This window comes from Lotus japonicus, chromosome 6 (genome assembly GCF_012489685.1).
Source record: "Lotus japonicus ecotype B-129 chromosome 6, LjGifu_v1.2".
Lineage (NCBI taxonomy): Eukaryota > Viridiplantae > Streptophyta > Magnoliopsida > Fabales > Fabaceae > Lotus > Lotus japonicus.
The window spans coordinates 22,758,870-22,775,716 of NC_080046.1; the positions used below are offsets into that span (position 1 = coordinate 22,758,870).

A 16,847-nucleotide genomic window follows, 5' to 3' on the forward strand; every position below is an offset into this window, starting at 1 on the left:
ATTACCGTCCTAGGCCAAACCACGACAGAGCTCAGCCACTGAGCACGGCAAGAGAAACAATCCTGAATCTAGGAAGAACACCATCATCCATCATATATTTCATTTATCTCTCTTCTCTTTCTATCTCTCTTTAACGTTGTGTTTGGAAGACATGAAAATGCTAGGAAAGAAAAAGGCCATGATGGAATATGGTGGTGGGATTTCCGTATTTCCATCATGGGGATGACAAACCCAGCTAAGTAGTCCACGTCATGCGCCTTTGTGGCCCAAACTCGCCTTGTTCTACTAGGGATTTTATGGGAAGAGGTCGCGCCGACCTGTGCGGGGCATGACCGACCCACATAATTTTTCTTTTATTTCTATTCCTCTCATTCTTGCATCTCTTGCCACCCAAACAGGGGTGTGAAAGCAACTTTTTTCTATAAATTATGGTTGACGATGGAAGATGGAATAAAAAATGAGAGATAGATAAAATGAAATAATGATTGAACTCTATTCAGGATGAATAATATTGAATTTACCACCCATATCCACCTCCACATTGTTCAAATGTATTGAGAAATGAGAGAAATAAGTGAAATGCTATGTAATGTGACAGGATATACAGAGAGATAGAAAGAAAAATGAGTGAAAATGAGATGCTAGAAAAAGTGAAGTGTGAATATATCATTACTCTTGATAGAAGAGAGAGAGAGAGAGAGAGCAAAATGCCCGTGTAGTGTATTAATCAAAATCAAAACTGAAATGAAAAATCAGTTTGGCGCCATCCCCCTCCATTAGCATTTAGCAGAGAAGAGAAAATGTACTTGAGCAGCGATTCACAGAGTATGGATGTTGACGACGAGGGCGAATCACAATCACAATCACAGCGGTGTTGCTCTCAAGGCCACCGTTCTTCTCTGAATCTTCCAACACACCAAGGTGGCTCAATCTGCCTCGTATGTTTCTCCAACCTCATCTCTAACCCTCACTCCCCAACCATCCATGTCTCCTACGCTCTCTCTCACCTCTCTCGTTCCCTCTCCTTCCCTCCTTTCCTTCACTCCATCCTCACCTTCCACCCTCACTTCCTCCTCTCCCCTCTCATCACCGCCCTCTCCTCCTTCGACGACGACCCCGTTGCCGAACAACTCATCCATCTCGTCCTCGCTCTCGCTGTTTCCCCTCAACAACCTTCCATCCGCCGTCAATTCGTCGCGAGAGTTTCCGATCGCATCTCCTCCGGTGCTTTGGGTTGGAGTCCCCGTCAATTGCACATGGTACGTTAACGTTTCATCTCCTCCACTGTAATTGTTCAATTTCGAACCTAAACACTTGCTATTGTAGGAATTTCATATGATTTTCAAACACCGCGCAGTTGCAATGCGATGAAGCTCTGCGATCGGCAGCATAACAACAACAATTGCAATTGCATCATGATGTAATTGCAACTGGACTGCAATCAGAACTTAAAATAATCAGAACTTACAAAATAGAATGAGGAATTGTTAAGAATACATAGAGATGATATAGCATAAAATGAAAATGTTGCTCTAAAAGGAATGAGGACTTTCATGGAGTGTTTCTGTTGTTTTGATGGTTGTGAATGTGCAGCTTCACTGTCTCGGCGCTCTTCTGAATTGTGAGAAGGATGATGATCTCCATGTCCACATCAAAGATATATATAGCCTCATTTCCGTTCTTGTTACGGGACTTCAGTTGCCAAGGTAAAAAAAGAATGTATTGGTGATGTTGTCAACTTGATGTGCTGTTGACTTCTGAATTTGTTTTACGCTTTGTAAGTCGTATGTTTTCTCGTTGCAGTGAGGAGATTCGCGGGGAGGTTCTTTTTGTTCTTTACAAACTGTATTTTCTCCAAAGTAAATCGGCGGAGGGAGATGGGAGTGATATTTTGATTCGCTTTTGTCCAAAGCTCCTGTACCTGTTGACAAATGTTCTCATGAAGACTCAAAATGATGATGTTCGCTTGAATTGCATTGGTCCGTTGCCAACTTTTCAGTAGTTTTGTTCATTGAAAAGAAAGATTGAAATTTCTTGTTTGTGTGTGTCTTTATGTTTTTCCTTTTGGGAAGCCTATTTTGGACTGGTATTAAGGTGAGAAAATAGGAGACTTTCTCCAAAAAAAGATTTGTTTATTTTCCTTATTTAGACTAATAGTTTCCATTGTTGTTGATTAGCACTTTTGACTTTGCTGGCACAAAAGCATTTGCTTCAGGAAGAATGTGCATGTGATTCTAGTTACATGTCTTCCTCTGGTGGAGTTAACTACAAGGAATCCGAAGATGGAGTCAATGGATCATCTCTGGTTAATCTGTTTGCTGAAGCGATAAAAGGCCCAATGCTCTCGTCCGACAGTCAAGTCCAAATCAGCACTCTAGATTTACTCTTTCATTATTTGTCTTCAGTTGGAACTTCAGGCAATCAGATTCAAGTCTTGGTGGAAGAAAATATTGCAGATTATTTGTTTGAAATATTAAGATTGTCAGGTGAGAACTTTGGGCAGAAATGTCTACTTGTGATGGTTCTTTGAACTCATTGTTGATTGAATGAAATTTTGGTTCGTTATCTGGATAAAGTTTACTCTATTCTAATTTAGCTTCGCTTATCTTTTCCCATCATAAGTTCCATGAGTGAAAAACTTAATTTTGACCTTACTCTGATACCTAGGAGGCTTACTATTTGTTCTGTTAATGAACAGAGTATAAGGATCCAGCAGTGAAAATGTGCCTTCAGCTACTAGATCTTTTATCAACTGCAGAGGAAGTCTTTAAACCAAGGCTTGTTGTTGGGTTTTCAACTTTGATTCCAGTACTACGTTACGTGGCTGAAGTTCCTTTTCATCCAGTCCAATATGAGACACTGAAGCTAATTTTTTACTGCATTTCTGAGTTTCCTGGAGCTGTATCAACTTCTCAGCTGGAGGAACTGGTTCTTATTTTGACAAGAATGTTCAGAAAGCATTCTGATGGGGAGATGGGTATAATTCCCGAGACGTTCGCAATGGCCTGCTCAGTATTTGTCGCTCTTATAAGATCTCCATCTTGTAAAGAAGCATTAGATCTGTCAAAATCAATTGAGGAAGCAATCAAACATGCCATTTCAGCTTGCCTTTATGTCTCTGAAAGGAATATCAACCAAATATTGCAATGCTTGTACCTACTTAAAGAGGCATATGCATACAGTCATGATGGAAACTCCACCAACTCTAGTATACTGGAACTTAGATGCAGCATTCTAGATATATGCAGAACACGTTTACTGCCTTGGCTTCTATCGGACATCAATGAAATGCAAGAGGAAATTGTCCTCGGTTTGCTGGAAATTTTTCATTCTATACTGCTTTTGCATCCTAGTATTGATTCCACAGAATTTGCAGAGACTCTGATTTCATCCTGTTGGTTCAGTTTCTCCTATGGATGTCTGGGCTTGTTTACCGGAGATAGGATGAAACATAGAATATATTTGTTACTTAGTTCACTCATGGATTCTCTACTGGGCATTGATTCTGGACAACCAGTTAGAGATGCTGCTTTACACCTGCCTTCTGACCCTGTTGATTTACTCTTTCTGCTGAGGCAAAGGAGTACCAACCGTTCAGATTTTCCTTCTTGTCAGTCTGCTGCTTTGCTGATTATGTACACCAGTTCACTGTATGATGAAAGGTATTTGAACTGCCAGATCTACTGTACTCTTGGTCCTCTCATTGCCTCCATGAAAATCTATTTTCACTAATAGTTCTCTAACTTTCATTGTCAGACTTGCAGATGGGAAATTGGTTTTAGCTTCTCTTGAGCAATATATTCTCCTTAACTGCGGTGCTTTTCATAATTGGGCAACAGATATTTTGACTGTGACGCGACTGGTGAATCTTTACAGTTTGTTAAGGGGTCTTGGCAATATGGTCTACCAAGTTCAATACAGTCGAGAAGCTGAGGAGATTATATTCCAGCTGATAAACAATGGTGAATGGGATTTACTTTCTGCAAGAACTCACATAGTATCTCTGAAGTGGTTGTTTCGACAAGAGAATATAGTCAAATCATTGTGTCATCAGATTTTGAAATTCTGCCAAAGCTATAACTTAGAAGAGGCTGACATAATTATCGGAAACAATAGCCAAACTATCAATGTACAGACACTTGCAGAGTTAGTATCCACTGGAGAAAACTATGGAGCTAGACTTTTCGTATGCTTATTGGCACAGCTATTCGAGGAAGAAGGCCAGGAACATGAGATGATTTCTGTTTTGAATCTCATGGCAACTATGGTTCATGTCTGTCCAGCTGTTTCTGACCAACTATCTTTGCACGGAATAGCGGCAACAATCAAGACTTGGTGCTTCTCGACAACAACTTTCATGTCCATCTTGATTTTGGCTTTTAATATTTTGAGTTCAGCGCATCCTCAAACACTATCTGCTGATCAGAGTTGGGTTGCAGTAACCATGAAGGTGAGTAAGTGAACTCTAAACTTCTAGTTATGCACCTCATAAACTATAATGTTAATTCAGTATGTAAATTGTAAACTATAAAGTAGTTAGAGAATATATAAATATAATCATTATCATGATTAGAAACTTTCCCTGATTGGCCTCATTTTCCCTGGTTTTGCAATTTGCGGGCCTCAATTTCCTCTTAGAGTTGCCTCATGCCCTCTCTTGTTTTTATTTGGCTAGAGTACTATTTTGGTCCTTCTAATTCACTCTTGCTATTGAGTTAGTCCCCGGATTTTCTAATTGTGTCAATTTACTCTTGATTATTTATCAGACTTAACGTAATCTGTAACCCTCCATCTTTGATGTGGGTATCATTTTGGCCAATTTCGAATTTTGAATCCTGATTTCTGATATGAACATCCTGAAAGATGTAACTTAGCATCCTGGTTTTTGGTATAGCAAAGCATATATGGCAAAACATAATTGATGTGTGGAATGCAGCACCAACACTCATGTTTGGAAAAGTTTGAACTGTACCATGTTATTATATTAATAGATAATGGGTCACAAACAACAAACTGGGGATGGATCATATGAATGATTTAGAACTATAACGGTGCAACTTAAAGTTTGAAACACTGATACCAAATTGAAATAGATTATCGCAAAACATAGTCGGAGATGAGGTAGAATGCAAATAGTGTATGACACTGCAAAAATTCCGTAACTTACCAACTATCCCTAAGCTTACCAAAAAACAAGATGATTGTTCTAACAGCATGTTACCCCTTCTGCAGATGATTGAGTACTCTATTCCAGCCACAATGGCTGATATATTAAGTCATGAAAGTCTCTTCGTTATTGGCATTCTTTCCCTGATTTTGCATCTTTCCACCAATGAAGCACTTGAAGATCCTTCGAAGTCCATTCTTTTTAATACTTGTATAATATCTGCAGTCAACACTGTAGTCTGTGCAGCTTCTTCAAAGGGAGCTGCTTTGTCTGACCATGATGAGGGAACAAGCACCGGAGAAACTTTAATATTTGTTCTTTTACTCAATTACTTCGCCGTTAAAAGGTAAGCCGGTCCACATCAGCAAATAAACTAAGTTATCAATGCTAAAGTTTTAGATTTTAATTTATCTTGGTTAATGGACGCCTGTTTAAAAGAATTGCTTCTTACATTTTACAAGAGTTGCCTGATTATCAATCGTAACTTTAGTGTTTTCTTAGTTCTTAATTTATCTTGGTTAATAGACTCCTTTATTTTTTTATAAAAATTGCTTGTTGCATTTTTCTCCCCTCATGCTTTACCCCAAACAAAAAGAAACAAGTTATCAATGCTAAATTTTCTGTTCTAGCTTGCATGCTGTCATTCCAGGGTTTGTGGATTGGCAAAGCTTCCTTGTTTCAACGAATCCATCAGAGCCACTAGCCTTCATAGGCATCCGTTGCCATGAATTGTGCAGACTTCTGCATTTTGGTTCTTCTGTGATCAAGATTATTGCTTCTTATAGCTTGTTAGAGCTGTTTAACAGAATATCAGATCAAATAAACAGTAAACATGAAGAGTTGAGATGTAGCATTGGGCACTTAATGTCCATAAGGAGTATACTGGAAGGGCTGGTATTTTATAGCGACCTGAGAGTGGCTACAAATTGTGCCCTCTGCCTGTCGATGCTTATGCGATGGGAAAATCATGCAGAGGAAACAAAACTATTAGGACATAGCAGCTGGTGTAGATTGGTTATAGAGGAGATGACAGTATCTTTGGCAGCCCCTTCTCTAGCATCACAATCATTCATGGAGAGTCAAAGGCCTGCAGTCCTTATAGCTATTGCGTTGCTGAAACTGCATAAAATTCCACAGTGGGTGAGATATGTGTTTAATAATTCATGCATATCTGGCATACTTGAGAATATTGCTGCTACTAATTTGAGCTCAGAGATTTTGGTTTTATTTCGAGAACTACTGAAATCCGACTTCTTAAGTACCGAGCAAATCACAACTATAAATCAAATCCTCCAGGTAACTCATTTAAGTTTCCTTATATACTTGATGCTTCATCCTGGTCTGCATACATTTAATTGTTTTATGGCTTTAATGAGTTTTTCCACATGTATATAATTTATATAGTCTACTGATACTGATATATGGTGAACACGTTCAAAAATATTGATTACATAGTTCTGGCATTTGTTGATATTCACAGGAATGCAGAAAGCGCATGTACACAAACAATGCTCAGGAGGGTCTCCCAAAAGAACCAGTGAAGAGGATCCTCACCACACCAGACGATCTTGGAGACATTTGTCGGTACCTCATTGATTTGATGTCATCAGAGACACATTCAGATCCAGATTCATCGGGATTTAATAAGGGCAGTAGAAAGCTCTTGGAAGAAATAGAGCTGTTTTTCAGTACCTTGACCGTAGATGATGGTGGCATTAGATAGCTTGTGTGTTGATAAAACTCTAGTCCACTGGACGCTTGGATCTGAATACTTACAAATTGGTAAGCACGTCTAAAATTCATTGACAAGCTAAAAAAATGATTCTGACTATTTAGATTGAGTCTTGATAAAGCCTAATGTAAATTCTGATTGGCAAAGGTAAATATATGTAAAAACGCTAATTTTCTTGTAATCTATCCTGGTTATTAGTTTTTGTAAGAACTGTTTCCATCTAATAGGAATCTGGTGATTGACATTTGGTGTCATCAGAATAAACCCTTGAAATACTAAATGAAATTCCGACAGAAAAAAATAGCAGAAATACACAATATTTACATTGACAAACTGAAGAATGAGTCAAAGAGAAGAAGCTCTGACTATTTTTGTTTTGAAGGAGAGAAACAAGGTAATAATATTAGAGGAATGGAGCAAAATAGGAATGAGCGAAGGAACGAGATTCATTACTGATAGAACATATCGCACATAAAGTACTAACGCTTGCTGGCAATGCATTTCTTCGGGATAAATCTACCTTCGTTTGCACTCTATCTATCAATACTCTCCAACCGAAAGCAAGTTGATTGGAAGGGGCTTTGACTGCCCAAAGTTTACAGAAAACCCCATTCCCATCATCAGTGAAGTCTTCCTGAATCCCGTCATATGCAGAACTTACCGTATAGGAGCCCGAACTATCCTTAGTCCAAACCCACGCATCCCTCTGTCCTTCTTTTGGATAAAAGGATCCAATCTGTCTCAGAAGTTCATGGACCTTTTCCTTATCTCTGTCCAGCAAGGTCCTATTCCATGGTAATTCCCATACCCAACGCCCTTCTCTCCATGTCTTACTTAAGCTAGCACACTGTTAGGATGACAGTTTATACAGTCGTGGGAATAACCTCCTGAGTGCTCCACCTCCCAGTCAATCTTCATTCCAGAAGGAGACATCTTATCCATCCCCAAGTCTCCTACAAATTGCCTCATTGATGATTGAACCATCTACCTTGATCATCCCAAAACAGACAGAATGGAGATACATTTTTAATGCTAAAACACAAGTGTGCTTTGACTTAATGTTTTAATCTTGACCGTTGATGGTTAGATCTAACGGTCGTGATTTATTCTCATTTTCTCACATAAGATTACCTTTCTCATAAGATACATCCTCTATATATATATATATAGAATTTAGATATAGATAGAATTTAGATATAGATAGATTATGTTTTTCAATTGCTTGCAGTAATATATCTTCAACATACTTAAGCTATGAGATGTCGACAATTAAAATAGAGACTTCAATGTTGGAGGTTTCAAGATTGCATAGGTATATTTTTCCCTTAAACAGTATGTCTTAAGATTGTCTACGATTTTTCATATTCAATTTCTCTAGACTCTTCAGAAAAGGTAAAAGGAAAGGAGTCATTACATTGTTCTTTCAAATTATCAATTTTTTTAGGAGCACTGCATGAGAGTCATTTAGTGGCTGTTTTGAACCGCCACAAAATTACAAGTTCAATAAAACAACAGTACCGTTTCTGGCGGTTTTAAACCGCTAGAAAATGCTTCGTGCCGTTGTGGCACACAACATTTTCCTTTTTTTTTGATAGTTCAATAACTTAGAGAAGACATTTTGAGTTAGACCATAAATACCCGCGTCCCGTAGAGTTAGTGAGGTATTACAATTGTAGAAAAGTTTCGCAATGAAACTTGACTAGATGAATGGGTGAACTTCATTTAGAACCATTTCCACAACCAGAACGTTTTATTAACACTGTGACTATTGATGCTTAAGGACAAAATGTCATCTCCAAGTTAGTTGAACTAACACTTAAGAAAATGTATAATTTAAAAGAACTCTGCAATGGTCTCTTTCTATGTCACTTTCTTAAGAGTTTGGAGCTGCTGAATATGAAAATTTGTAGATGGTTACAAGAAATATTGTTCAAGGGAAATATAAACCTAAGTAATCTTAACATCTACGGATGAGATATTGACACCCTACAACGACCGTTACACAAATGGTTACATCTAATTAATTGTGTAAAATGTAGCTTTGAAAATATTTCTTTTACCAAAAGAAAACATTTAGGCCATTTTTATTATTTGATTTTTATGTATTTTTCTTTAATTAACTAAAAAAGGAATTAGCTTTGTGAAAATATGATTTGTGAAATGACCTTAAAGAAAGATTTTTTATTTTTGGAGTGCCTACAGATTCTTTCTTGAGATACATCAAAACTATTTAAACAGAATTTTTTTAATTTGATTTTTGAAGGTTTGAAGAAGTCATTTTTGTGAGAGGATTTTAATAAAATGTTGAACAACAAACCCATCGCTGCTCGCGACGAGCTTTTATCAAGGGATGTCTTGATTTATTCTACCAAAACTCAATAATCTTTTGTTCAAATTATGTTGAAGAGGGATAATGAAGAAACTTAGAGTACTAGCTTTCTAGAAGCCTTTATTAAAGGTGATTCCAAGTTCGAACCAACCAAGAGCTGAGCCGAGAAATCAAACATCGATGTGTTAAAACTAATAGTCTCACATTGGATACTTTGAAGGTAAAATAATGGTCTATAATTGAGGGTGTTGTTATTTGTCCAAATTCTAATAGTGCAATTTTGGACTACGACACCCACCTAAAACCCCAATCCTATTTTGCACCCTTTGGGCCCGCGAGCTTCAATGACCAAGTTCACAAAGTTTTAAAGTTGCAATGAACTTAAAGCCTCCATGTAGATTTCTTAGCCTCTTTATTTTTTAACAAAAATATTTAGATTAAACACCTAAAGCAGTTTCTTAGCTGCACTTACATCATGTTAGACCAAAATACTAAGAAGTGATACTACAATGTATAAAGATATGTAAATTAAAAACAAGCATGTTCTGTTAAACCAGCTGATACATGAAGTAAGCGAAACCCTAATGTCTATACAAAAAGCCTCTAAAACCCCAAAATTCAATAGATTATGCATCTGACTACGGAGTAGAGAAAGTTTTTTTCTACTTTTTTAATCAGCACTTCAATATCAACAACTCATTTGTTTTGTCGAAGTTGCAATCTGTGTAAGTATCAGGATAGTCCAAAATGTGACTACAGTAGCATTAGATAAGGGCCAATGTAGATAATTTGAGAATGAGGAGAGGTGAGACAGGCTTCTGTAGAACCCAAACAACCAACATCAAAGGCCTTTGAAGGAAGGTGGAGGCGGCAAAGGTAGAGACAGTGGGGAAAGTGGGTGGCGCAAGGGCGCAGGAAAGGGCAACAACGGTAGTAGTAGGTGATCAGAGACAGAGGAGGAGGCTGGTGGTTGTGGCTGACACGAGAACTTGTGAACATCGCAGCAACAGGAAGAGGAGGTTGGACTGAGATTTGTGATAGGGATGAATGTGGGCGCGGTGGAAGGCCGGTGGACACTCAATGGGCCGATCGCTAGAGGTCCCGCTATAGAAGAAAAGGAGGCACAATGGCCGAAGATGGAGGATGAAGGAGGTGCAGCGGTAGTGAGAGGCAGGAAGAAAAGGGGGAAAAACTAACACACCAAAAAACCCACTTAATTAAGTAAAGAACCACTTGATATGGCAAAAACCCACCTTTTATGGGTCACACACCTAGGCGCGCAAGAATGAGAAAACTCAACAATCTTTTGTTCAAATAGAAGTCGAGCATCCATCAAATTGTGTTGAACAACTAATGAAGAAACTTAGGGTACTGGCTTTCGAGAAGCTTTTATTGAAGATGATTCCAAGTTCCAACCAACCAAGAGCTGAGCCAAGAAATCGAACATCTCATCTCTTAACTTGATGTGTTAAAACTAATAGTCTCACATTGGATAATTGAGGGTGTTATCGGTCCAAATTGTCATAATGCAATTTTAGACTACCCCACACTAACCTACAAATCCAATCCTATATTGTATCTCGAGCACCCTTTTGGGCTCGCGAGCTTCAAGGACCAAATTCACAAATTTTTAAGCCTAGAAATGAGTTTTAGACTTCAAATATGAGAACTTAAGGAGAAATATGTTGCAATGAAGTCAAAGCCTCCCTTTTAGATTTCTTAGCCTCTTTTTCTACACACCTAAAAGGATTGCGAGGGACACTTATATCATGAGACTAAAATTTCATGAAGTGATACTAAAATGCACAAAGATAAATAAATTAAGAACAAACATCTTCATTGTTGGTACAACCAACTGATACATGAAGTATATAGTAGGGTTTATTTGTCCTATGGTTTTGGTGTACCCTTTACTCCTTTTATATATATATATATATATATATATATATATATATATTCATTGGCTTATCAAAAAAAATTTGATACATGAAGTAAGCAAAGCCCTAAAGGCGATACAAACAACCTCTAAACCCCTAAAATCAACAAATAATCTAACTGACTATAGAGGGGAAGTATTTTTTCTACTTTTTTAATCAACAATCCAATATTAACAACTCATATGCTCCATCGGAGTTGCAATCTGTGCAAGTATCAGGTAAGCCCAAAACGTGACTTCAGCAACATTGGACATGAACCAATTCAGATAATCTAAGAGCAAGGAGAGGTGGCGAGCTTCTGTAGAACCCCAAACAAACAACATCAAAGGCTAGGAGAAGAGCTCCCTAAACACACCAAAAACCCACATAGCCTTTTTTTTTTGTGTTAACAACCCACTTAACCTTGTTTCTCCTTTTTACTTGTTGTAAGGGGGCTGGTCACCATTCTATTAGGCCCACCATTACAACTAAAAAATTATGGGTTGTAGCTAAACATGTTGTTAAAAGAAAATTATACCCTTCTTTCCAAAAAAAAAATTGAGAGTATTATTGTAGCCGGACATGAGCTATTGGCTGCAATGTGGCGCAGAAGATATAAGGAAGAAAAAATTGGTATTTACGGCATAAGAACGAGAATAAGGAGGAGGAAGAAGAAGGGATGTGTCATGCCATGTAACTGAAGGTGTGAAAAACGACTAAAGGGGGGGGGGGGGGTTGAATAGAGTTTTGAATATAAAAACTTTCCCCTTAAGATTTAAAGTAAATCTTTTCGGTTTATCTGAGATAGATGGTGCAGCGGATAAAGATAGAGAGAAGAGAGAAGCACACAAGTATTTTATCCTGGTTCACTTGATAAATCCCTCAAGCTAATCCAGTCCACCCGTTAAGGTGATTTCTTCCTTCTTAGAATGAAGGCAATCCACTAATCAGATAATTGTTACAACTGCACTTGAAACCTACAAGTGACTAACAATACACTGACTTAGCTCACACTAAGATTCACTCTCTTAGTTTTCTCTAGGATCCGATCAACCTTGATCTCCTAAAGGAATCACCACTAAGATACACAGATCCTAGTCTTCTTAAGGATACTGACCTACCCGGTCCCTTAAGGAAAATCAAACAACTGTTTGAGGTTGGTGTTTACAAAGGTTTGCTTCTAAATAAGCTGAGTGTAAACTAAATAAGAACAGATGAAGAAAGTGGAGGCTTGAATCTTTTCTTGTATTGCAGCTCTTGGTTTCTCTCTCTCATTTCTTTCTTCTTTTCTTCAGCCTTAAATAGTCCAAGGTGCAAAGGATATTTCTGTTGAGAGAATATGACCGTTGGAGGGCATTTCTGGAACTTCCAGAACCTGCTGTGGCTGAACCTTGGTAGGTAGGCTTTTCAGAATAGTACACTGCTCTTGTACTTCTTGATAGAGACATTTGCCTTTAACCATTGACTTCTGATCTGACGACGCTTCATGTTGGAACTTGTGAAGCTTGGAGATCAGAGTCAGAGGGAAGCTTGGATCCTCTGACCTTCGTAACTTCTGCTTCTGTACCTTCAGAGCTTCTGGACCTTCAGAGCCTCTGGTCCTTCAGAGCTTCTGGTCCTCAGATCTTCTGATCTTCTGATCTTCAGATCCTCTAATCTTCAGATCCTCTGATCTTCTGATCTTCAGATCCTCTGATCTTCAGATCCTCAGATCCTCAGATCCTCAGATCCTCAGATCTTCTGATCTTCTGATCTTCAGATCCTCTGATGAATATATCTTCTGGTGTCAGAATCAGAACTTGTTTGTCAAAACACTCAAGACAAACATAAGAGTATCATAATTGTTCATCCACAAATAAATACTTGTTATCATCAAAACATAGAGTTGTACCACATGACCAAATCTTGATCTTACAATCTCCCCCTTTTTGATGATGACAAAACCATGTATTTTGATGAACAACTCTAAACAAATAAACTGAATACACTCAGAGTATAAGGTATCAGAGTTAAAACTTATCCTGATGTGTATAGTTTATCTTGCTCCTTCTGAATCCAAGACTCGAGCTTGATTCTGAGCTTAGCTCCCCCTGAATCTAATACTTAATATCAACCTCGTCAGAGCATAGAAATTGATCACATAAGGGAGTTGTCAAGATACTATTAGTTCTCCCCCTTTTTGTCATAAGCAAAAAGAATGAAGGTGGGAAAAAAAATACTAAGAGCATAAAACGAAATACTCCCCCTCAGAAGGAATACCAAGGGATACTTGGCTTCTGATTAGTGTATCTTCTGATGAGAGCAGAAGTGTGGTTCTGGTGACATCTCCATTCTGGACAAAATTTCATCTTCAGATACTTCAGAATGAGAAGCTATGAACCTACTCTTCTTCTGATGATGCAAGTCAGAAGTTGTAGTAGCATCTTCTGATGTTGTTGCTTCTGGTTTGACAAGTTCTGAGTCTTTGTTTCTTTCTGAAACAGTCATGCTCATCTCTGCAAGCTTTTTCAGCTAGCTTTGACTTGTTAGAGTCAAGCTTATCATTAATTCTAACATGAATAGCGTTCAGAATATCAACAGAGGGGTTCTTATAAAAAACCAATGATTCCTTGACCAAATCTTACTCTTCTGATGCCTCCAAGATCAACTTCACCTTCAGGTTCAAGTTTTGGATCTTGGGACATATGCCTTTCTCTCGTCATGTGTTGCCTGCATCCACTGTCCAGGTTCCATGGTTGGAGTTTCGATGGACCTACTGAAGATATCTGCAACATATATAATCTTATCCCTAGGTACCCACTTTCTGGGTCCTTTCTTGTTAGTTAGCCCAGAAGTTCTGACAACTTTGGGTCTTTCAACAGGATAATATACAGGAATTTGAGCATGATATTTTGACATAGAGAAAGTTCCTTTCTTAAGAGATGATGGAGCAACTTCAGAAGGTTTAGAATAATCAATGCCATATATTCCATTTCTGCTTACGCCATAGATCATTGAAGCCATTAAGCTTCTGTCTACGTTTTTAGCCAGGAATCTTTGAAAAGATTTTTCATATATAGATTCATTCTTATTATCAGAGGCATCATAAGCAATAACTTCTTCTAACTTAACAAATTGATTTTTGAGCACAGAGTTAGAATACACTAAAGCATGATTATCATTTTTCAAATCGGAAATAATTTTCTCATGTTCAGAAGAAGTCTTAGAAGCAGCAGAGAAATCCTTTTTCAATTTTTTATGCTTAGTCAGTAAGGAGTTATACTTATCCATAATATCAGACAAAGCATGTTTCAGTTCAGAGGTTGAGAAAGAAGCGAATACCTCATTTTCATCGTCAGAGTCTGGCTCTTCCTCTGATGCAGATTCAACGTTAGTTGCATCTTTTGACTCTGCTTCTTTGTCTTTGACAATAGCCATGAGTCCTTGAACTTCACCATCAGAGTCAACATCCTCTGATTCTGATTCATCAAAAGTCACCATCAGACTTTTCTTTGGTTTGAAATGCTTCTTTGACTTTTCGTCCTTTGATGAACCTTTGTATTTGCTCTGCTTGTGCTTCCACATGCAGTTGAGCTTTATGGATATCAGAGTCAGCTCATCTTCATCAGAATCTTCTGATGCTTCTTCAGATTCTTCTGCTCCAGCTTGGAGAGCTTTTGACTTCTCAGATTTAGCCTTCTCAGAGCGCTTCAGCTCATGGCATTTCAGTATGCTGATGAGTTTTTCTAAACTTATATGCTCAACATTTCTTGTAAGCTCTATTGAAGTCACCAAGGGCATCCAGCTTTCAGGAAGACATCTGATGACCCTTATGACATGATCTTTAGTTGTGTAGCTCTTGTTGAGAGGTCGTATTCCAGCTACGAGCAACTGAAATCTGGAAAACATATCCTCAATGGATTCGTTAGGTTCCATGATGAAGGATTCATATTTCTGGATCAAGGACAGCGCCTTTGATTCTTTCACCTTCTTGTTTCCTTCATGTGTCATCTTTAAGGAATCAAGGATACACTTAGCGGAATCACGATCAGTAATTTTCTCATATTCTTCATATGAAATGGCACTTTGCAGAATAGCTCTTGATCTGTGATGATCTCTGAACTCCTTCTTTTGATCTTCACTCATCTTCTTCCTTGGGATCTTTACACCATGTACATCAACAGGAGGGGTGTAGCCATCAACAACAAAATCCCAGAGATCAGGATCAAAGCCAAGAAAGAAGCTTTTGATTCTGTCTTTCCAGAATCAAATCTCTGACCATCAAAGATAGGTGGTCTTGCACTGTATTGATATTTGCTTGTAGTAGTGGTGGAATCCATGAGTTTTTCACACTGGCCTGAATCTACTGAACACTGTTATGTGTGGTAATCAGAACTTGCGCTTTGATACCAATTGAAGGTGTGAAAAACGACTAGAAGGGGGGGGGGGGGTTGAATAGAGTTTTGAATATAAAAACTTTCCCCTTAAGATTTAAAGTAAATCTTTTCGGTTTATCTGAGATAGATGGTGCAGCGGATAAAGATAGAGAGAAGAGAGAAGCACACAAGTATTTTATCCTGGTTCACTTGATAAATCCCTCAAGCTAATCCAGTCCACCCGTTAAGGTGATTTCTTCCTTCTTAGAATGAAGGCAATCCACTAATCAGATAATTGTTACAACTGCACTTGAAACCTACAAGTGACTAACAATACACTGACTTAGCTCACACTAAGATTCACTCTCTTAGTTTTCTCTAGGATCCGATCAACCTTGATCTCCTAAAGGAATCACCACTAAGATACACAGATCCTAGTCTTCTTAAGGATACTGACCTACCCGGTCCCTTAAGGAAAATCAAACAACTGTTTGAGGTTGGTGTTTACAAAGGTTTGCTTCTAAATAAGCTGAGTGTAAACTAAATAAGAACAGATGAAGAAAGTGGAGGCTTGAATCTTTTCTTGTATTGCAGCTCTTGGTTTCTCTCTCTCATTTCTTTCTTCTTTTCTTCAGCCTTAAATAGTCCAAGGTGCAAAGGATATTTCTGTTGAGAGAATATGACCGTTGGAGGGCATTTCTGGAACTTCCAGAACCTGCTGTGGCTGAACCTTGGTAGGTAGGCTTTTCAGAATAGTACACTGCTCTTGTACTTCTTGATAGAGACATTTGCCTTTAACCATTGACTTCTGATCTGACGACGCTTCATGTTGGAACTTGTGAAGCTTGGAGATCAGAGTCAGAGGGAAGCTTGGATCCTCTGACCTTCGTAACTTCTGCTTCTGTACCTTCAGAGCTTCTGGACCTTCAGAGCCTCTGGTCCTTCAGAGCTTCTGGTCCTCAGATCTTCTGATCTTCAGATCCTCTGATCTTCAGATCCTCTGATCTTCTGATCCTCAGATCCTCTGATCCTCAGATCCTCTGATCCTCAGATCCTCTGATGAATATATCTTCTGGTGTCAGAATCAGAACCTGTTTGTCAAAACACTCAAGACAAACATAAGAGTATCATAATTGTTCATCCACAAATAAATACTTGTTATCATCAAAACATAGAGTTGTACCACATGACCAAATCTTGATCTTACAGTAACATGGTGATGTAAGCTTTCCGTGTACCGCACAAACCCTTTATAATTTTATGTATATGTCTTTAGAATTTTGGGTGAAAAATGCGTGTTTTCATTAATGTGGTTTACTCCTCGTCCAATGCAGTTTTTTTTTTTAAA

The 16,847-nt window shown here is 38.2% G+C and overlaps 1 protein-coding gene across 1 annotated transcript; it reads left to right on the top strand.

The window, feature by feature from the left end:
- Positions 1 to 529: 529 nt before the first annotated feature.
- LOC130726460 (protein PUTATIVE RECOMBINATION INITIATION DEFECT 1) lies at positions 530 to 7,192 on the top strand. The gene is made up of 9 exons (XM_057577721.1): positions 530 to 1,259; positions 1,594 to 1,706; positions 1,804 to 1,979; positions 2,178 to 2,486; positions 2,699 to 3,662; positions 3,757 to 4,450; positions 5,233 to 5,513; positions 5,797 to 6,463; positions 6,648 to 7,192. Exons 1-9 carry the CDS (start codon positions 801 to 803, stop codon positions 6,888 to 6,890), a joined length of 3,906 nt encoding a protein of 1,301 aa, XP_057433704.1. The 5' UTR covers positions 530 to 800; the 3' UTR covers positions 6,891 to 7,192.
- Positions 7,193 to 16,847: the final 9,655 nt, after the last annotated feature.